The 23,145-nt window shown below is 31.5% G+C and overlaps 3 protein-coding genes across 3 annotated transcripts in view; 2 read left to right on the forward strand and 1 right to left on the reverse strand.

The window, feature by feature from the left end:
- The first annotated feature begins 4,117 nt into the window (after nucleotides 1–4,117).
- Nucleotides 4,118–5,346, forward strand: LOC123696946 (nucleolar protein 16). The gene is made up of 3 exons (XM_045643340.1): nucleotides 4,118–4,301; nucleotides 4,385–4,636; nucleotides 4,848–5,346. The coding sequence occupies exons 1-3, from the start codon at nucleotides 4,204–4,206 to the stop codon at nucleotides 5,101–5,103; spliced, it is 606 nt and encodes a 201-aa protein (XP_045499296.1). The 5' UTR covers nucleotides 4,118–4,203; the 3' UTR covers nucleotides 5,104–5,346.
- A 94-nt stretch (nucleotides 5,347–5,440) lies between these two features.
- LOC123696944 (protein DPCD) lies at nucleotides 5,441–7,134 on the reverse strand. Its single transcript, XM_045643339.1, has 3 exons — nucleotides 6,520–7,134; nucleotides 5,962–6,198; nucleotides 5,441–5,674 (listed from the first exon to the last, which is right to left on the reverse strand). Exons 1-3 carry the CDS (start codon nucleotides 6,877–6,879, stop codon nucleotides 5,570–5,572), a joined length of 702 nt encoding a protein of 233 aa, XP_045499295.1. The 5' UTR covers nucleotides 6,880–7,134; the 3' UTR covers nucleotides 5,441–5,569.
- A 7,550-nt stretch (nucleotides 7,135–14,684) lies between these two features.
- LOC123696849 (RNA/RNP complex-1-interacting phosphatase) overlaps nucleotides 14,685–23,145 on the forward strand; it is a 42,318-nt gene continuing 33,857 nt past the window's right edge. Inside the window, exons 1-2 of the mRNA XM_045643227.1 lie at nucleotides 14,685–14,828; nucleotides 14,913–14,988. Coding sequence (XP_045499183.1) covers nucleotides 14,806–14,828; nucleotides 14,913–14,988 — 99 coding nt within the window. The 5' untranslated portion in view covers nucleotides 14,685–14,805. The remainder of the gene's footprint in view (nucleotides 14,829–14,912; nucleotides 14,989–23,145) is intronic.

The following is a 23,145-nucleotide window of genomic DNA, read 5'->3' on the forward strand; positions in this document are numbered from 1 at the left end:
AAATTATGTGAGAAGGGATGTTACTCTTTCACTGCGGAACCGATTACAATGAAATTTTGTACATACACAAGTTTTATCCCGGAAATCCCACGTGAACGGGAACTGTGCAGGATTTTAAAAACGCGGGCGGAAAGTTAGTACATTATAAAAGAAATTTTAAAACTTGAAATGTAATTTAAAATAAAGAAGGAAATGATGACAAAGTTAAAGGAGTGAGGAGAAAGGCACAGTCAGCATGAAGGAATCATGCAGCATTTTAACAAGTTAATAAGAGGACAGTCTTAATGAAAACATTTTCCTAACATCCTACTAATAAAGCGAAAGTTTGTGAGGATGGATGTTTGTTACTCTTTCACGCGAATACTACTAAACCGATTACAATGAAATTTGGAAAAATTACTTTTGATCCCGTAAATCCAACAGGAATGGGAACTATGCGGGTTTTTCTTTGAAAACGCATGTATATAAAGTATGTATTTCAATAGTAGTTTCTCATCTATGAGAACTGTCATTTAATCAACCGTTTAATTTTCACATAGTTACATATTTAAAGTAACTTATGTGTAAAAAATTTCAAAATAAAAATTCACTCTCTTTAATCAAATGTATTTATTATCTACAGGAACAAAAAAAAACGTAAGCGTAAGATTGCACAATTCTTCTAGAGTATCCATCTTGATAACACGTAGGCTCGAAATGCAGTGAACACAATATTGCAAATTGTGGCGGCGTCCAATCAACTCATGTCTCACGTTTTATACCCATTTTTTATTTAGCTCTGGAAATCTAAAACAAAATAAATTTATTAATAATCTGAAAGAGAAATTAATAAACAACAAACGAAAACTAAAACACATAGTGCAAATAAAACAACCACGTGGTATGTTTTATTTTCCTGCGGTAAAAAATTTACATCTATTATTTGCAACAACAACTACATTTAAATCTGATTTATGAAACAAAATAAATAAATCAACGTTAATATGAAATAGATTTTTTGTCATAAATCGATAATATACGCTAGATGTGTTACAACACTACGGTGGTAAACAAAATGCCAAACGTGATATTATTGTGACATTTTTTAAAAATTATTTCATTATTTTATATTCCACAACCCCATAAAGTGGGTAAATGTTACAGTTACAACATAAAATTACAAAAAAGCGCTTGATAAAACCTTCAAATAGGTTTAAAACATAAATATTTATCAATTTGCTGAAAATCACTTACCGATGGAAAGATATTTTTACATTGTTTTTATCCAAAACTCCCATTCGACTAGTGATAGCCGATTGCTAAACATACAATAGTTATTTTAGCACACTGACAAATAAAAAGAAACACTGTACACTTTATATTTTCTAAATATTTCGTTAAAAACACTTGACGCACTGAGCCCACCAGCTGGTTGGAAAACAAACTGACTGCCAGCGCGCTACGTTTGAAGACAGTGCAGATACTCTATCGCTATCTCAATCTGGCTTATTCTGTTATTGACTAAGAGTAAGTAGATTAGAAAATATGTATGTTGTTCTGTCTTAATATAAGAACTCTATAGGTTTATTGCTCTTAGATTGTGTTCTAAGAGCAATAAACCATTGTGTTATTATTGCATTCAAGAAGTTTTAAAATACTTCCACAAAGCCAAATTTTCGTTACTAATGCAAAGCGGTGCAAATAATGCAAAAATCATAAAAATACACACCAGGTATCTTTTTTCTTGACACTGGCAGTCTACACTCCATAATAGGCATGACGAAAGACTCGAAAGATTTTGAAATCCTCTTCCATTGTGTGTATACATTTACTATACAAGAAAAACCCTATATTTCGGTAATATACTTAAATTTAACGAAGATAAAAGCCATTTTTCAAAAAAATATTTATCAACTGTGCCAAAACAGCTCGCAGGTGTCATGGCGTAGACGTGACGTCATTCTTTAGTAAATACGTAATTATTTGTATGCATTGCGAAGAAAATTAAAAAAATATTTATTTAATATGTGTTATAGAAACGAATTTCAAAGTTTATAAGTGGTGTGCAGTATTGCAGTGTGAATCCACATTAAAATAATGCTCAAAAATGTGTTAGTAATTATTTCAAGCGAGAAAATAATAAGAAATGATTCTATAAAGTTGGCGCGGAGAACCCCGAAACCACGTATTCGTGAATTCGCAATTATATTTCTGTTCTGAGTCGATAAATCATACGTGAAACAATAGAAAATAAATAAAAATGCGTATTCTCAATATATTCATAACAACAAAATACATCTGAAGTGAGTTGTTTACTTAAGCGTGACGTCACGCGTGTTTTAGTCAAAAGGCCAACTGCAGAATTTCAATGTTTTATTTTATTGATAATCTCATTAATCTTAATGTTTTTAAGATTTTTAAGTCACTATATTGAATTTATTTATTATACATTTTCCCTTAAAAACACTAATACGATCATTTATGGATACTGTCGTCATGCCTACTAATAAGAAAAAAATATATGAACACCAAGAAGCTTATATCTAAAACACTGGAGATTTCGGTATGAACATTGACGTGTAACAAGAAAATATTGCCCAGTTCATGTTTTTTATCACTTTCACACCTAACTTGGTATTGCCACTGTTAATACGAAGTTTTCCCAAGGCTACTATGTATGCTGTAATATTCTGTGCAAAAGGTTAGTTTTTGTACATGAGTTTGTTGATAAATTGCCCAAAACGTCATTCAGAAGCATTGTTGGATGAGACAATTATTATTTATGCTAAATAAAATAAGTATCTGATCCAATTATTAAAAAGCGATACTCCCTGATTATGGGTAGTCACAATAATAAAATTGTAGCAACTCTCACTTTGTCAATATGGCATGTGTGTCAAAAAAATTGCGTCGCTTCGAATATTTAAGTTAATATTGTTGCTTATTTAATGAATATTTTCCGAATATAAAGAATGCATTGTATTGTGCAAAATTGCAGAAGCGTTTGGACACCGAATTCTGGCATAGAATTTCACAGGCAAGTGTATATTTACGTTATTTACAATATTCCTCAATACTCCTGCATTTACCTGTTTAGAATCATTTCAATGGCAAAAATTGTCTAATTTAGCATCATTTTAGTAAGCAGTCATGTTAAATTTGTTATTTCCCCAATACTTTATCATTTTTCAACAAGTTTTCAATAAACAAATTTAACAAGTAAGGTAACCATGATGACGAGTTTTTATGGATAGCGAGGAGAATATATTGTAATAACAATATTATGATGAAAATTTAGAACACCATTTTAAAGATTGTTACTAGTAATGAAACAACACACGACATCGGTATTGCACTCACATGTAGTTATAAGATTGTTCGTTTTTACATTGAAATTTATACTTTTTTAACTTACCTTATATTTTTTTGTTTTACGTATTTCAGCTTTCCAAAAAGTAAAATAAAAAGAAATATATGTGCCCATCAAGGTTACTGAGGATTACGACCCAGAAAAAAATACCTTTTGAAAAATAAACTTTGTAAAGTTAGCTGAAATTTGTGCAAGGCCGCTAAACAGTTTTTCTTTGATGATTTTGGCTTGAAATTGACCAGTCGAAGCAACGCGTTTCAAAAGAAGATCTGAGTAGCTTACAATTTGGTAAACAGCATCTGATGCAAATCACAACTTTCCTCTATTTACAAAGGATGTTAATACTATATATCGGTTCATATCCAAGCTTTGTAGCCAAAAGTTGTTTAAAACTATCATTCTATACCAATTAAAATTGTATGTACCTATAAAGTATGACCATAATATTATAATATAAATACTGTTAAAAATATACCTTTGTCGTTATTATTTATAGACCATGATTTTTAGTTTTTTCTATTTTGAAAAATCCTGAATTTACAAACCAGCGTGGTCACTCAACAGAAAGAGACAAAAAACATGACTGACGTCATTCTAGATCATATTTTCTTGTTACAAGTTATTGGTCATAGTGCAATCTCCAGTGTATTAGATATAAGCTTCTTGATGAACACCTGGCAACAGTATATTAATTACTCTGTACTACAGCAGCGGCAACATTTAGTATTTACGTCAATTTACAATTACTTATTACGTCAAACTCAAAAGTCAAAACGCACTAATACTAATTAACTTGTTTACAAATCGTAAATTTATATTATTTTCTTTAAAAGTCGAACTAAATAACTTAAAATATGAAGATAAAAAAGCAACATAAGAAGAAGAAATATCTTCATAAACTTAACCGTAAAAGAATGCATTTGAAACAAAAAAGTACTGGGACGATTAAATGGTTTGTAAAACACGTGGTTATAACTTACATATCGAATTATAATATTTGTTTTCGCAGTTTATAATATGATTAATATTTTTTAGTAAAGCACTTAAGGAGGCCTGGAATCATAGTAAATCCACATCCCATAACTTACGAGATATGGGTCTGGCGAACGATCCTAACAAAGTTATAAAAATACCCAGTTTCAAAGAAGAGCAATTAAAAGTAGCTAAGAAAATTGTTAATCCAGAAGCTCCAGATGTAGAAAAAGTAGTTGCTAAAAAATCTCGCAAAAAGGTTGTTGCCAAAAAATTAGAAGAAGAAGCTACTGCCCCTAGAGAAAGGAGATTCATGTAAGTATATAAAGTGTATTCATAAAATGACATTTGGCTGAATACCTAGGTTTGATCACCATAAAATGTGTTTTCTATACCAAGTAGGTATTTCAGCAACTTTTCAGGCACTGGGTGTTGTATTGCTTTAAATCTATACATTTAATAAAATTGTTAAAAGCTCAATTTGTATTGAAGAAAATGTTAATTTTATTTCTTTTATAATTTTCAGGCTACCAAAAGGACAAGTTGAATTTATAACTTATTTACTAGATAAATATGGCCATGATTATAAAGCAATGGTAAAAGATAAAAAGAACTATAACCAATACACATGGAAACAATTGAGAGCCAAAGTGAAAACTTTTATGGGCATACCATTACAATATGGGGAATATTTGAAATCAAGAGGACTGTTAGACAAAGAAGAGAATGAAGAAGAGCTCAAGGAACAAGCTAAAGCGTTAATTATGGATGATAGTGATTAAGATATATTTTACATAAATAGAAGGTTTAAGATATTGAATTTCCCTTGTGGCAGAATCAATGTTTTTTTTAATCTGTTGATTGATTGAGAAATTTAAATTATGTATCTGTTACATTTCTGGGAAGAATTTGAACTCTGTCACTTATCCTCTCTGAATATTTAATTTAACCTTTTGCTGTATGTTGTTTTATATGTAATCAATCTACCCAAACACATGATTGAATGTGACGGAATTTCATTCTACAGCAGTCAGCAAATATTGCATATTTGCAATAACTAAAGTAATTTAACAATTATTTGTGAACCTATTATGTATAAGATATAAAATAAAAAATGTATACTGTTAAAACTTATTTTATTTTTATAATAGTCTGCATTGACATCCTTAATATTGCACACAACTTACAAATACCACTCATTTGTCCAAAGAACAATAAACAATTTATTTCTTGTAAATATCAATAAGTTTATTGAGTTTTGCATTCACTTGGAATATCCTTAACTGATTTAACATTATTCAGCTCCTCGTACCATTCTTTTTCCATATCTATTAGTTGTTGGGGCTTCTTGTACTGTAAATTTAAATTTAATAATGATTAGTGATCTAGTCTAGTTTAATAATAGTAAAATTTTATTGCTCATGATCCAGTTTAATAGCAGGAAAATCTAATTGCTCTCTTTATATCTCACAATATAAGTCAGATTACTGTTAAGTTTATTTTTAACTGATATACATTACATACTATGCTTAATATAAGTACTGTAATAATACAAAAAATCAGTATAATATGCTATGTATTGGGAACCTTCATCAATTTTGGAAGTTTTATTAAAATACAGATGTTAATGTAAATCTTACCATTACAATGAGAGTATTATACTTATGAGATGATTGAATATTGGCTTGTTCAACATTTAAACCAAGTCTTGTAAGTTCAGGAATAAATAACTTCTTATAGTATTTCTTATTTGTTGTACTGATGACGATACACTTCTCCTCATTGTTTGCTTTTAACCCATATGTTTCTATTGGATATGGCAAGTTTCTTATTCTCCATTCCAAATTAACTCTAGTATTGCGTCTAGTAACAACTGGCTGAAACAGAAATAAGAATCATGTTGAAGATGAACAAAATATTCCAGTGATTATTTGATGAAACATAAAGATCCAAGCCATTAATGTTACATAATAAATTCCTTCGGAATAAAAATATACAACAGTGGATAAACCTAATAATAAAATGAAAAAAGGAAATTATAGATGTTATGTATGACTTGATAAAATCAATATGTATCAATTTATTTCTATCTACATAATATCATTAAGTCTATGAATATCTTATTATGATACTAATAACTCATACCTAGTCATATTAATATAAAACAAAATAAGGAATCAACAGTTGGTTTTATATACCTGGTCTTTGCTTTCAACAATTTCAGCAGAATCTATAGGCTGCACTGCATCTGGTATAGGATCTCCTATCTCAACATCCCATTTCCCTTCACTACCTAGTTTTCCTTTAGACTTCCATGCTCTTCTGAGTAGCACTTTAGTATCCACATTATATTCTTCAACCATTTCTTTGTCATCATCAAATTTATAGTGAATTTTTCTTACTTTATCTTCTTTTAAGCACGTTTTCTCTGCATTTAACAAAGATCTGTACCACACTGTATTTTTGTACATGTTTTCTTTAAATCGTCGTATTACTTGTTCTTCAAATATAGCTTTATCCGATTCATAAGCTTCGACCAAACAAACTTTTCTTTTCATTTTGTTTCTATGGTAACCATTAGACGTGTTGTCTAAAGTTTTTTAAAATTATTTTGTGCCTTGATAATGTTTTGTGTGTAATATAGACATCATACAAAATATATATGATAATTTATATTTAGAGCTTTAGATGTTTGGTTCCAGCCAAGTTCCAGCATAAGTAATGAATAGTATTCACCGCAAACAATATTAATTATGTGGCGTAAAGTCGAAAATTTAAATTTTTGAAAATTTAAATAAAAATTTATTCTGTATCTGAATTCTGAATGGACTGTCAAGTGTCAACTACCTGTCAAGTTAAATCATTGAGTTAAATAGATTATAGATGAAAGTTTATTTATTATCTGTGGAAATAGTAAGCAGTTCTCTTCAAGAAAGAAGTCCCGCAGACGCAGTGCTCTATGCATGTCATAATGTTGCCAGGGTTAAATGTGGAGAAATGATTTTTCGTTTAATTTCATTTTGTATACTACGACTCGAAATTTAGATAAAAATAAATATTTAAAGGTAACGTATTTTTAATATAGTACCTATTTGATGTCTATACTACTAAGGTCAGGTAGTGAAAAATAAATATTATTTTAATTTCTAAAACAGAATTAGAAATTGCTGCAGCACTGGTTTAAAAGATTTGATTTTCAGTTGCTGAGCTCCTGACGGATTCACTACCTATTAGGAAAAATTTGTGAAAAAAGGGGCCAGTAAAGTCGAAACGTTTCAGCGTGTTCATAATCATTATCAGTTATAAAAGGCTAGGCAAGACTTGTCAAAATCATACTACTTTTATTTCTTCTATTTTCTGTTCTAGAATTAAATGTCCAAATTCCTCGCATTTTCCCCACACAAACGTTCTCTCCACACATTCCCCAATCGGGCTGAAAATCCCGCTGTTTGGGGTATTCTCCACACATTGGCAAGCCTGATCTACCCATCTGTTAGATTTGTCCGCTTGATTTTATTCCTGAAATAGACTTTACCAAGAGTTCTCTACTATTTATTTATTTAAATTAACAACAATATTAAAATTATTTTTAAAAGTTTAAAATTAATTACTGCATATTATTTATCGGATCGGCGCGTCCGACACTGATATCGGATCGGATAATGTGAGAACTGTGGTCAAAACCTTGTCAAAACGCCAACAAAACGCTGTTCTAAATCCTGATCTATACCTAACCTCGTAACGCCCAGGCTATTTTTACCAAACATTGGCTTGCAGCCCAAGTACCTTTTAAAAGGTTCACATGGTGCGGACCCAGAGGTGATGAAATCTAAAAAAAGTGCCTTATTATTTCCGTATGAGCGTGGGATTTTTTTTGCATGTAAATGTATGTCAGTGGAAGGTTTTGAGACACTAAATAACCCCAAATTCGTTATTCTTTATTTAGGCATATGGGCTTTAATGTATTACAAAACCCGATTTCGCAAAATTCGTATTTTTGATATTATTGATTAGCGGTAGACAATACAGGGTTTATTTTATATTACAAAAAACAATGAACATAAATATTTGGATTAATACATGTCTTCCAAAATTTTAATGACCAAAAACATATCTCACACTTACAATCTGAGAAAAAAATATCAATTTTTGAACAATATGATCATTATTTTCTGTACTTATTATTTTTAAAGGCTAGTTTATCACGTGTTTTAGGATTTCTATCAGAAGAAATCCACTTCCAACAGATGACAGAAGCAAAAATTAACAAGTTTCGAAATTGGATCCAAAAACACTATATAATAGCAACCCATATACCTTTTAAAATCAGAATGATAGTAGGTAAATTGATATAATATTTCTATAGAACTTTTAAATACTTAATTTTGCAAATAAGAGTTGGTTTTTAATAAAAAAACTATTATTTTCAGATTCTTCAGAACTGGAAGAGCTTTCTTGGTTTTGGTTTATGTTGTAATCCTCATCTCCAAATAGTTCATACTTTTCTTTGGCTGACTGATTTAAGCTTCATCTATTTGCTCATCTCTCATTGGGTTACCTGAAAAGGATAGGTACTAAAAGATTCTGTAACAGACTAAATAATTTACTTTATATTATGAAGGAGAAAACGGTCTAAATCATAAGTTGCAAAGGCAAATCAAATTGATTAGTGGTTTATTCCCTTATACCTTTTAAAATCCAATAATATGTTAATACTCTTATACCTTCTAAAAGGTATCCAGACTTTACGAGGTTATTTTACACGCATATTCTTTATTTTCGCGTAAATCTAAATGTAATTATAATATTTACTTATTTGTCAACAAGCAGAGTAAGATACTCTCAGTTAAAAACCTAAGATTGCATCAATAATCATGGATTGAACTTACCACGTCCTCTAGTCAATCAAGATGGCCAGAATTTTCGCCGGAAATTACATATATTTTATTTTTCTATTGGCACTATTGCTTAACCATAGACAAAAACATACTTTCCAGCGTAGACAGAGAAACTAATAGACAAAGGTACTCTGTAACCGCGACTGAGACAAAGATAGTTTGTTTTGTTTAAGTTGAATGTTGCCACAGTATCCGAGCTCCCGGATGTTTTGGAAAGGGTAAATATTTTTAGGATCAATTAAATAAAACCAGTTATGAGATTTTTCTTTTGTCTTTATAATCAATACAAAAAAATATAAATAGATTGATTATTGATGACGAAACAATGTTAATTTCGTGTACACATTTCTTACTTTTTCATTGGCTTGTTCAATGTTCATATTTTACAATATTTTGTGAGAATCCAATCTTTTCTCCCACTTCGATCCATTTATTACGTAGGTCTGGATCATCTGGAAACAAATCGATAAAATATAGGTTAATAATTAATACTCGCAGGTAGTTCAGTTCTCTAAAATTCTATGTGTAATTTTATGTCAATCACAATTACTATGAGAAATAATAAATTAAAATATGTTTTCGATGCCGAAGTCTTCCCGAAACACTGGGTTATTATGGGATTTCATATTCATTTACTTTCGAGTTTCACCGTATTGTCAAATCAATATTTTTTTATTGATGATCGGGGTATTATTTTTCTCGACACTGGCAACACTTACTTGTTGATGTTTATAGGTTATTGAATGTAAAAATCGATATTACGCTAATAATTTCCTTGTTTTAACGCGACTTGTTGTTACTTTAGGCTAAAGTATAAATAATCATCACTGAGAAACTATAAATAAGGACAATAAAGTCGTACTTACGCGTGAAAAGACACACCGGCAATTTTCTTCTCACTATCGCTTAAACATGCAATAACACGACAACGCACCATTCTATTTACTTCGATGTCTATATTAGGATAATTTCACCGTCTTTTCAATGTACTCGTGTCGATTTTTTACTAAATAATATCCAAAATTCGAACACCAAGTACGATGAAGGCACGAACTGTCAAAGTTTGTTTCGCAACTCAAGTTGCAGACATTGAAAAACAGGTTACACACTAAGGGACAAAAAATAGGGTATTTGTTTCTTTGTCTTATGCATTTGTTATGGTATTTTCACTCTCTTTCTTGTGTAAGTGAGAAAGGTATCGTCATTGGGTCTATTAGTTACTCTGTCTACGCTTTCCAGTTACTGTAGCCGGATAAAAAACAGTAATTAGATTTGGCGCGTAATTTAAAATGTTACGGCGTTTTCAAATCAGACACTGTCAGATACCTTTAAAAAGGTACCGTGGGCGTTTATGTCATAAAGTTGGATAACAGCTTGGGCCGGTACCACTATCGAGCTGCATGCCTTTTAATAGGTATCTGGGCGTTACGAGGCTAATTAGATATAAGCTTCTTGCCTATTATAGTCCTCACAGATAGTCCTGCAAATTCCTAAGTTTGCAGATCAGTTTTGAGGTCATGGGCTATATCTAAGAGCAATTAACCTATAGAGTACTTGTATCGAGCGTATACAATTTACATATATTTGTTTCTCTCTATCTAAAGAAAACGTCGTATGAAAGAATGAGACAGCTATAGACAACAAGCTACGTTTCAACATAGTCATGGCACCATTTTTACTATAGGTACGTATTTAGATAGATAGAAGGTGATAGTGATGGGATGTGCTTCAATCGATAAAATCGTGAATGTATTTTGCATTTACGGTTTCGTGAAATAATAAATAATAAAAAAAACAAAACTTATAATTAATTTCAGTTGAATACATTATTTGTTTAATCCTACGTATATAATAAATGCGAAATTATGTGAGAAGGGATGTTACTCTTCCACTGCGGAACCGATTACAATGAAATTTTGTACATACACACATAGGTTAGGTTTTATCCCGGAAATCCCACGTGAACGGGAACTGTGCAGGATTTTCTTTAAAAACGCGGGCGGAAAGTTAGTACATTATAAAAGAAATTTTAAAACTTGAAATGTAATTTAAAATAAAGAAGGAAATGATGATAAAGTTAAAGGAGTGAGGAGAAAGGCACACTCAGCATGAAGGAATCATGCAGCATTTTAACAAGTTAATAAAAGGACAGTCTTAATGAAAACATTTTCCTAACATCCTACTAATAAATCGAAAGTTTGTGAGGATGGATGTTTGTTACTCTTTCACGCGAATACTACTAAACCGATTACAATGAAATTTGGAAAAATTACTTTTGATCCCGTAAATCCAACAGGAATGGGAACTATGCGGGTTTTTCTTTGAAAACGCATGTATATTAAGTATGTATTTCAATAGTAGTTTCTCATCTATGAGAACTGTCATTTAATCAACCGTTTAATTTTCACATAGTTACACATTTAAAGTAGGTAACTTATGTGTAAAAAATTTCAAAATAAAAATTCACTCTCTTTAATCAAATGTATTTATTATCTACAGGAACAAAAAACAAACGTAAGCGTAAGATTGCACAATTCTTCTAGAGTATCCATCTTGATAACACGTAGGCTCGAAATGCAGTGAACACAATATTGCAAATTGTGGCGGCGTCCAATCAACTCATTTCTCACGTTTTATACCCATTTTTTATTTAGCTCTGGAAATCTAAAACAAAATGAATTTATTAATAATCTGAAAGAGAAATTAATAAACAACAAACGAAAACTAAAACACATAGGGCAAATAAAACAACCACGTGGTATGTTTTATTTTCCTGCGGTAAAAAATTTACATCTATTATTTGCAACAACAACTACATATCAATCTGATTTATGAAACAAAATAAATAAATCAACGTTAATATGAAATAGATTTTTTGTCATAAATCGATAATATACGCTAGATGTGTTACAACACTACGGTGGTAAACAAAATGCCAAACGTGATATTATTGTGACGTTTTTTAAAAATTATTTCATTATTTTATATTCCACAACCCCATAAAGTGGGTAAATGTTACAGTTACAACATAAAATTACAAAAAAGCGCTTGATAAAACCTTCAAATAGGTTTAAAACATAAATATTTATCAATTTGCTGAAAATCACTTACCGATGGAAATATATTTTTACATTGTTTTTATCCAAAACTCCCATTCGACTAGTGATAGCCGGTTGCTAAACATACAATAGTTATTTTAGCACACTGACAAATAAAAAGAAACACTGTACACTTTATATTTTCTAAATATTTCGTTAAAACACTTGACGCACTGAGCCCACCAGCTGGTTGGAAAACAAACTGACTGCCGGCGCGCTACGTTTGAAGACAGTGAAGATACTCTATCGCTATCTCAATCTGGCTTATGCTGTTATTGACTAAGAGTAAGTAGATTAGAAAATATGTATTTTGTTCTGTCTTAATATAAGAACTCTATAGGTTAATTGCTCTTAGGCTAAGAGCAATTACCTATAGAGTACTTGTATCGAGCGTATACAATTTACATATATTTGTTTCTCTCTATCTAAAGAAAACGTCGTATGAAAGAATGAGACAGCTATAGACAACAAGCTACGTTTCAACATAGTCATGGCACCATTTTTACTATAGGTACGTATTTAGATAGATAGAAGGTGATAGTGATGGATGTGCTTCAATCGATAAAATCGTGAATGTATTTTGCATTTACGGTTTCGTGAAATAATAAATAATAAAAAAACAAAACTTATAATTAATTTCAGTTGAATACATTATTTGTTTAATCCTACGTATATAATAAATGCGAAATTATGTGAGAAGGGATGTTACTCTTTCACTGCGGAACCGATTACAATGAAATTTTGTACATACACACATAGGTTAGGTTTTATCCCGGAAATCCCACGTGAACGGGAACTGTGCAGGATTTTCTTTAAAAACGCGGGCGGAAAGTTAGTACATTATAAAAGAAATTTTAAAACTTGAAATGTAATTTAAAATAAAGAAGGAAATGATGATAAAGTTAAAGGAGTGAGGAGAAAGGCACAGTCAGCATGAAGGAATCATGCAGCATTTTAACAAGTTAATAAAAGGACAGTCTTAATGAAAACATTTTCCTAACATCCTACTAATAAATCGAAAGTTTGTGAGGATGGATGTTTGTTACTCTTTCACGCGAATACTACTAAACCGATTACAATGAAATTTGGAAAAATTACTTTTGATCCCGTAAATCCAACAGGAATGGGAACTATGCGGGTTTTTCTTTGAAAACGCATGTATATTAAGTATGTATTTCAATAGTAGTTTCTCATCTATGAGAACTATCATTTAATCAACCGTTTAATTTTCACATAGTTACACATTTAAAGTAGGTAACTTATGTGTAAAAAATTTCAAAATAAAAATTCACTCTCTTTAATCAAATGTATTTATTATCTACAGGAACAAAAAAAAAACGTAAGCGTAAGATTGCACAATTCTTCTAGAGTATCCATCTTGATAACACGTAGGCTCGAAATGCAGTGAACACAATATTGCAAATTGTGGCGGCGTCCAATCAACTCATGTCTCACGTTTTATACCCATTTTTTATTTAGCTCTGGAAATCTAAAACAAAATGAATTTATTAATAATCTGAAAGAGAAATTAATAAACAACAAACGAAAACTAAAACACATAGGGCAAATAAAACAACCACGTGGTATGTTTTATTTTCCTGCGGTAAAAAATTTACATCTATTATTTGCAACAACAACTACATATAAATCTGATTTATGAAACAAAATAAATAAATCAACGTTAATATGAAATAGATTTTTTGTCATAAATCGATAATATACGCTAGATGTGTTACAACACTACGGTGGTAAACAAAATGCCAAACGTGATATTATTGTGACGTTTTTTAAAAATTATTTCATTATTTTATATTCCACAACCCCATAAAGTGGGTAAATGTTACAGTTACAACATAAAATTACAAAAAAGCGCTTGATAAAATCTTCAAATAGGTTTAAAACATAAATATTTATCAATTTGCTGAAAATCACTTACCGATGGAAATATATTTTTACATTGTTTTTATCCAAAACTCCCATTCGACTAGTGATAGCCGGTTGCTAAACATACAATAGTTATTTTAGCACACTGACAAATAAAAAGAAACACTGTACACTTTATATTTTCTAAATATTTCGTTAAAAACACTTGACGCACTGAGCCCACCAGCTGGTTGGAAAACAAACTGACTGCCGGCGCGCTACGTTTGAAGACAGTGCAGATACTCTATCGCTATCTCAATCTGGCTTATGCTGTTATTGACTAAGAGTAAGTAGATTAGAAAATATGTATTTTGTTCTGTCTTAATATAAGAACTCTATAGGTTAATTGCTCTTAGCTCTTAGGGCTATATTTATTACCATTTATTACTTAGTCTGTGCTTCCCATAAACAAAATAATAAACGTCACGATTTAAAATTTTAAATGACAAATTGGGTTTTGAGGTTATAGTTTATATTTACAAAATAGTCATTTAAATAAAAATAAAAAATATTAATTTTACATTCAGTTTAATAAATAGTTTAACTTTATCTTCTATACTTTAAAATGGCTCCTAAAATTCCTGATAGGTAGGTTTTTTGTGTTTTATTTATACTTTTGTACCTATTTTTTTGTATTGTTAATGTTTGGTTCTGTTTTAAACCATATTTCAGATGGATACCCTATAAAGCATTTGGTAAAGTTATAGAAGGCACACGGATTATTTGTTTCAAGGTTCCACTCCACCGGGTATGTAGAAAAATTAATATAGAGGATATAATAAGACTATATTACAATAATTATTATTAGTCTATAAATTGAGATATTTTGGCTTGTGTAAATTTTTTTTTCATTTCCTTTTATTATGTAACTGAACACAAAATTATATGTATATGTTTTCAACAGGAGTAAAATACATAATTCGATTTTACTATTTATGATGATCTTAGTAACTTTTTAGCAATGTTGAATATTACAAACCTATAATTAATAATATATAGGTAGGTACCATCCATACACACTTTTATAATACCTATTATGATGTCTTAGTAATTTGTAATTATTACTTAGAGCCGCTCGTCCAAACTCTGCCTGGGTTGACCTGGGATAGAAACAAATTTAATTCATAGTTTATTATGATATTGGTAATAAATAAATATTAAATATATAACAATGTGTAAAAATGTAACAAATATTAATTCAGTGTGCACAATTTTGATTGTGGAATTTAATATGCAAGAATAAAATCTGCGCATTGAAAAATCATTGTGCGGACACAGCCTAAACCACTGAATGGATTTGGATTAAATTTAGTCTCAACATAAATATATAACTAATTAATTTCGTTATTATACATTGGTATTTATAAAATTTTACTAATATGTACTAACACAGACTAATAATAATATACTACGTAAGTACTAATTATTTAAATTTTTTTTGTAAATTTTTATGTAAATTTTTTATATTACCGCCATCTACTATCCCTCGTAGAATTATTTATTCGAACAATGCGTGGTTCATTGAACGCTGCATAGATGGCGCGCAATCAAATTTTATTATACCTGTAATCGTTGATATAATATTAAGTTTTGCTACAGGGCACATTTGGTATTTTTCTTTGTATTTTCTAGTTTTATTTACGTTATCCTACACGGTATGTTCAAAGGTTTACTAGATTTTTTTGGAAGCTCCATCATCTGTACGTAATAGTCTCGTAAGGTAAAGTTTTCATCTATCGTTACTAATATGCTATCGTAATCACAGGGTGTTTGTATGCCGAACAACGATTTATTCGAAACTAGCTTACCGCCCGCGGCTTCGCCCGCTTTGTCTAAAACTCTTCTTGAATCACTCTATCTATTAAAAAAACTGCATCAAAATCGTTGTGTAGTTTTCAAGATTTAAGCATACAAAGAGACATAGGGAAATAGGGACAGAGAAAACGACTTTGTTTTATACTATGTAGTGATGATGCTGATGCATATAATGTGGAAATGAGCAAGGATAACTGTAACAACGTTACGTCTATGCCTCTATTAGAGAGCATGTGAAAACATTGAATATCTATCAGCGACTAATAGTGGCCGGCTATTCTTGAATTAGTGGAATTTGCACCTGCGCCACAAAAGGGAACCGACAATGAAATGCATTATTGGTGAAGAAGTACGTCGCACAATACTTATTTATCTAACTGTAAGGCCACTTGAGCACTACAGTTAGACGACAAACATCGCTCCGATCAGTGTTAATTTGTTCTGCATAGCATTTGCATTGCTATAATATCAATTGTTTGATTTGCTTGCATTCGATCGAATCGTGGGCTTCAAGATTTCCTTAGCGGACAAATAGGTTGTGGCATCTTTACGAATTATTTACTTGCAGACAACTTTGGATGTTTTTGTAAATATTTGATTATAAATATGTATTGTGTAACTTTCTCTATTTTTATTTTAACATTTTCGAATAAACGATGTAAAGAAAATTGTACGCGTTAAAAACATGCTCTTGTAAAGTTCTATCTGATCTTTTTTGTTTATTATAATATTATCTTAGGCGACTCGAATTTTCTTTATCTCTTTATTACCGTACTAAGATTAGACGTTAGATACAGTTTCAATATCATAATCCTGGATAAAAAAATATCCAATCTTGTTCAAAGTTTTTAAAAAGCACGGTGATCTTATCGTACAAAAAATTAAGATACACAAAAAATGCATTTTATACTTGAAATATGTACAATTTACTTACTTATATCTAACCTCGATTTCATGTGGTTATTTGTTTTGGGTAAGTGCGTCATGACTTCATGAGAGGTATAATATTAAAAGGACTCGATAAGTGAGCAGTTGTATAGGAGACAGAAGTCGATATCGTTCATTGAAATACGTGCACTATTCAGGTCGGATTGCGGCTTCTCCCTCAATATTAGAGACGGCCCAAGAATGCCTTTGGTTGGGCGAATTAGTTCATATTGTTTAATATCCATACTCTTTAGCTCTAGTTTACACGTTATTCGATGTAGAAACCGACACTGTAAATTAAGTTACAATCGAGTATAATCAAGGCAAAGAATTGATATTCTATTGCATATCGGTATTTAGAGAAGTAGGTAATAATTTAATTTAACAATCTAATTAATATCAACAATCTAGTTAAAAACAATATACCTAGTTAAACAATAAATTAACAATCAGGTGCTCCGTCTTCCCGTTCGTTTTCTCTATCATAATAAATAACTATTAAGTTCAATACTATTGTAGACGAAATAAAAAATAAAAATATTTATGATGTCCGATATTTATTGACGATATCAATAAAAGAGTTGCTTCTTGGGAGCCAAACATAAACTTACATCGATGTCGGTCAATATATTGGTCTACACTGTGCTTATATGGTGCCCAAACGTGACCTTAATCCCGTTAATACCAATGGTGTCTATTTGCTTACCGACGTGTCAAAATATTTGTTCCCTTATAAAGGGAAGATCCCGGCTCAGAGGCTAATCTCATATTTGATAAAGCATCTGTGCGTCATACTGCGTTCTATGAATAGAAGACTTTTTATCTCTAAGTCTTCATTTTTTTTTCCAAAGAAATATCCCTTTATTCGGCATCCGCGGCGCTTTCATTCCGTTCCCTTATACAACGGGATCCGACCATAAATTTTGATGTTTTGTTTAGTTTGAGTTATAAAGGGATATTACCGTAATGGCAATCGGTAGGTGTAATTTGATATAACTTATAGCTATGTAAGATTTTTATTGTTATTTATTAGTTAGGGTTAGGTTTCCTTAAATAGTCTGGTCAAAAGAACAATACATTGCCGTAGCAAGTAATTGATTAAGATTATGTTGATGTGATGTTTCGTTTAGCAGTAAATAACATTATTACAATTTTAATTAAAAACTAGATTCGAAATTGATAACCTTTGTACTTCGAATGGGTTTCAATTTATGAAGCATCGTTCAAAGGCACTTTTAAAATTGCGAAGGCGCCACAATGAATATACGTTATTTACGAGTGTTTTGACTTTCATCGACTTAAGCGATCTCACAGGCGCACAGACGGTGTCAATCAGCTAAATAATTCTTTGATAATAACAATATTTTCTTTCGCAATGTATTTAGACGATATCATCTGTCTAGCGTCTCACACAATTGGTGTAACGACATTGATCGCTTGTTTTCATTATGCGCGCACACGAAGCTCTCTTATAAAGTTATAAAGCTTGGACGTTTCTTATTGTCCCCTTCATTTTTATTTGTTTTGGCCTGTTTAAAGCTAACTTAGTGACATATGAAGCTGCCTCTCTTTATCTTTTATTTATAGGTATGGACAATTGGACGCTCGTTCGTGTGTTCGCGTGTTGTTTATGTGTGTCCATAATGGTTGTGGAATTATCAGAATTGTTTATGTATTTGAATTCAAAATTATTATTTAACGGTATATACAATTACGAAAATATTTTATGATTTAGAGCTTAGGGTATACGCGTTACGAAATATTTACATTTTACATTACATACTTTAACCCATTGAGCCCCGAGCGGCCCGATCGGACCACGACACAATAGATTTTCTATTGTGTCTGTGATTCCGGGGGCTGAGTTTAAGCACATGGATAAACCACTATTTGAAAGTGCCTAAGTTATTTTGTTGTTTGTGAATTGCTTTAAAACACTCAATAATCTTTACCAATTTAATGGCTGTTTCCAATTATAACACGAGGAATACACTGTTCCTACTGGAAAATATTTAACATTACGTCAAGTGTTTGGCTTGATTTCAATCAAACTTGTTTCATGGTGGTTGCGATTGTTTTTATTGTTTGTATTATGTTAATGTTACACGAGTATTATCATAGAAATTTGATTCTGGTCGGGTGTTGCATTTCTTCAGCTATCAAACCGAATAAAAAAGTCATAAAAGCAAATGACACGCTTGGGAACATTGGGCGGTAAGTAGTGTGGCACGATATCGTCCTCACTTTATTGGGCCAACAGCACAAGCCCTAATACATTGCACTTATCGCTTATCGGCTTGTAATGATATAATGTTACAAGCTCGTAAAAATTCGAACCGAATCTAGTCACACGTCTGCCGCTTTCAGAGTACCTACGTGTATCGATTCCCCCTGCATGCCTTTGAATATTCATTAGGGTGTAAAGATGCCCTTAATCGCCAAAGAAAACGATCAAAGCCGCTGCCACTGAGACAATAACCTTGCTTGTCTGTTCATATCTGGTTTTGGTATACGGAAAATTAGTGACCTATTTCGAATCATTTCGTAATCATTTTCATACGCGTTCCTTTTTTCGGTGCATTTGGCTAGATGACAAATTGAAAACCTCAATAGCACACTACGAAAATAAATGCCTAGGCTACCATACCTATAAAGAATAACAATTCTTATTATCTTTCGTTTAAAATTGAGCAACTCTATTAGGTATAGTGTTTATTAATTGGTTATTAGTACCAATATGCTAAAACGGAGTTTGGACCATAATAGTTGTATTAATTGCGTTGACAGAATCGGTGGGTGTGATATTGATCTTCGCCCATTTCTGTGTGTTTAGTGTTTAAGTGGCTTTTAAGTTCATTTTGTTTTTATGATCCATGCATTTTGGTTGTGATAATTCCTCGTGTAAACAGTGAAGCATCGGCCGGAGTTCGTACCCCGTGATTGCGTCAAATAGTTGGTGTAATGCTGTCATCATTCATTTTCGTTAGTTGTATTATGGCATTTTTATTATGGTATTGTTGAGGTGATGTCACCATCAATTCCTGGACATGATAATAGTGATGACAACGCCCCGTCTGCGTTCGCTCATTTATAAGCTTTTGTGTTTCGAAGTTTTAAGTCTGTCGTCAATCTTCAAGAGTTAAAGAGGGTTAACCGTAATCGTCATCAGGAAATTAAAATACGATTATTAGCTTGGGATTAATAAAGAGATCGTTAATAATGAAACGCTTAAATGACAATTGTTCGTTTCATAATATAACAAAGCCTTTGTAGTGCAATATTCAGAATATTCTGCAATTTGTCAAGAATTTATTATTGTGGTCAATAGATTTGGACCGTCGGCAGTTACCGTTTCTAACTTTCTCTATTATTATAGTCATGAATTGTTACACGGCTCTTAAATCAATATTATTGAGAATGTTTGATTCTGTCGTCATCCAATTATACTTATTAAAATTTATTGAACATAACCAATGAGTAACCGAGTGAGATCCACGCATGTACACCATTATTATTGACATAGTTAGATGTTGATTTATTTCGTTTTACAATTACAATATGTAACATATAATTGACAATATTAATAATTCTTTTATTCTGATAACAATATGAAGAATTAAAAAACATGAAAGTTAATAACACGATACAGCGCTTTTAATTTTTGTAATATCGTATAAGTAAATGGTGGTTTACCGTGCATTACATGGCGCAATTATAGTTGCTATTAACCCAATTCATTTTAATTTTTTATCGTCCTTGCATACACGTTACACGGGACCACCGAAGTTTTAAATATAAACTTTCTTTATTAAAGTTAGAGTGCGAATGATGCGCGGCTCGTGGGTGGTTTATGCCTCTATCAATCAGTGATGGTAGTTGGTCGCACGCGTTTCCAATTATTATTGAGATTACTATAACAGGCTATTGTCGCGATTGTACAGCTGGTATATAAACTATTGTTGTTATTGTGCCATTGTGGGACCACCAAGAGGTAAATGTTCCATTTCTCCAGATGCTAAAATTATACGTCGGGAGTCGGGACAGAACTACAGAGTACGTTTTGCACTATGTCCCATCTTTCATCTGTATTATGGTAGTGCGTTCTGTTGTGTTCTTTTTATTTAACGGCAATTTCCGGCTTTAAATTAAAAAGAAAAATTAAAGGTGATAATATTAATTAGCACGAACTAAAGATATTTATTGTATAGTTAGTTTTTTTTCTGATCCTGAGTCAAATGCAGTTAGGGGTGAAATATACTTTTATATTCTTTGTAATAATTTAAAATGTTTAAACGGGAGTCGGTTCTATAAAATGTGGAGACGATGCCTCATAGCATCTAAACAAGACCCGTATCAATAACGTAGATCGAGTGATAGTGATAAGGGTCCGATATGTTATTTTGGCCTACGATACCATCTGACTTTTCGGGACGTTTTTTAACTTTTTGTTTTAGATGATTTACTGAATGGGTGTAAATGTTTGTAACGGCCATGACGGTTGGTGAATGAATCTTGGAAATAAACTGGAATTTATTTTATGGCTGTGTTTTGTTTTGTTTATATTTAGTTGGTAGTTTGTAGTCCTCCAATTAATCAAGATGAATGTTATGGTACTCTTTTCACTCCGTGATAGAAGTTTATAAAGATGTATTTTAACTGTTATTGCCGTACTTAATATTTTATTCTTAAGTTTGATGTCAATTAATCTTTCAATTTCGTTTAATAACTCAGGCCCCGGAACCACAGACACAATAGAAAATCTATGAAAATATAAAATATGTTATATATAAATCAGCCAATACCTTCAGGCTTCGCACATGCACTCATATACAAAATTAAGGTACCTGGTTTAAAAATTTTCATTCCTGTTAAGAAGGTTAAGCAGATAAAACAAATGTGTTAAACCATTAACGAACTATGCGTTAAGTTATACCAATACAACAAATCGACAAAGCGAAGCGAGAGCGAATTAATCCACCGCCACCATACCATAAATTTATTTTAATTACACTGCAACTTTAAGATCCTTTCATAACGAAAGGTCTGTAAATGTAAAAAGAGCATTAAGCGCAGGGCACGTGGTTCCAATCGAAGAGTGTTTGTTTACCACAGGACCACACAGACGGCGGGCAATCATCTGTGCATCTTACCCCCACCTGTAATCAGCCATCATTACCTTATAATGACGTGTTAACGTTGTTTTATGGGAATGCCAAACATGACGTTCACATTTCGGTCATTTACATTTGTTTGTCGACTCGGCATTGTTTGCTGACGTCTTCTAAAACAGAGGGCGGCGTTTCCGATAACCAGCACGGAGAGGAGTGTGTGCGCAACGAGGCTAGGATCATTTCAATGTTTCCATTTTATCCTCATACATGGGATATGTATGAGGATAATATATATATAGTATGAGGTATAAACAACAATTTCATTAAAATTTTGATTATCTGGAGCATATTATCTCAATGGCATCTTATTGTTTTTGAATAAGTTTATATAAAAATCAGTTGATTGATTCTTCTGATTTACTCTTTTAAATTACTTGTGAATATAGGGTCTTGAAAAACAACTTACATATAAGCAAATAAATGTTAAAATGGAAATTCCTTCTAGATATTTCGCGATGTTGTCGTTTATTTCTCACTACATATAGTACCTAAGTTTTATTGAGTAAAATTAAAATATTTACAAACAAATAATAACTGTGACAATTGCTGCACTAGCACAGGCACTAGCCAGAAGCAAGATTTTCGTGGGATGTGTAAATATGTTTATTATTCATTTTCACGTGTAGGTGCGAAAAGTGAAGAAAGGTATTTTGCTACAGTGAAATATCGCTGACAGAAATATTCATATACTTTCACCTTTTTATACATTCTATATTATAAATGTTCACAATAAATTAACTTTCCATCAATTCCGCTTTATATCTTAAACAGTTTAATCATTCCAATCGAATTATACGTGATTCTATTCATTTTCTGACAATTACCTTAAATGACTGGTTAAGAACACCCACGTTTGTCTACTTTCCGGTACCAGTTAATACGTCCCTGTTTATTTTCTGTTTTCCAACAAATTTACGTTATCAACTTTGTAAAACTAAAATGATCTCTAACCGTACAGACATAAGGATAAAATAAGTACAACCACGCAACAC

Source organism: Colias croceus, chromosome 13, assembly GCF_905220415.1.
Source record: "Colias croceus chromosome 13, ilColCroc2.1".
Lineage (NCBI taxonomy): Eukaryota > Metazoa > Arthropoda > Insecta > Lepidoptera > Pieridae > Colias > Colias croceus.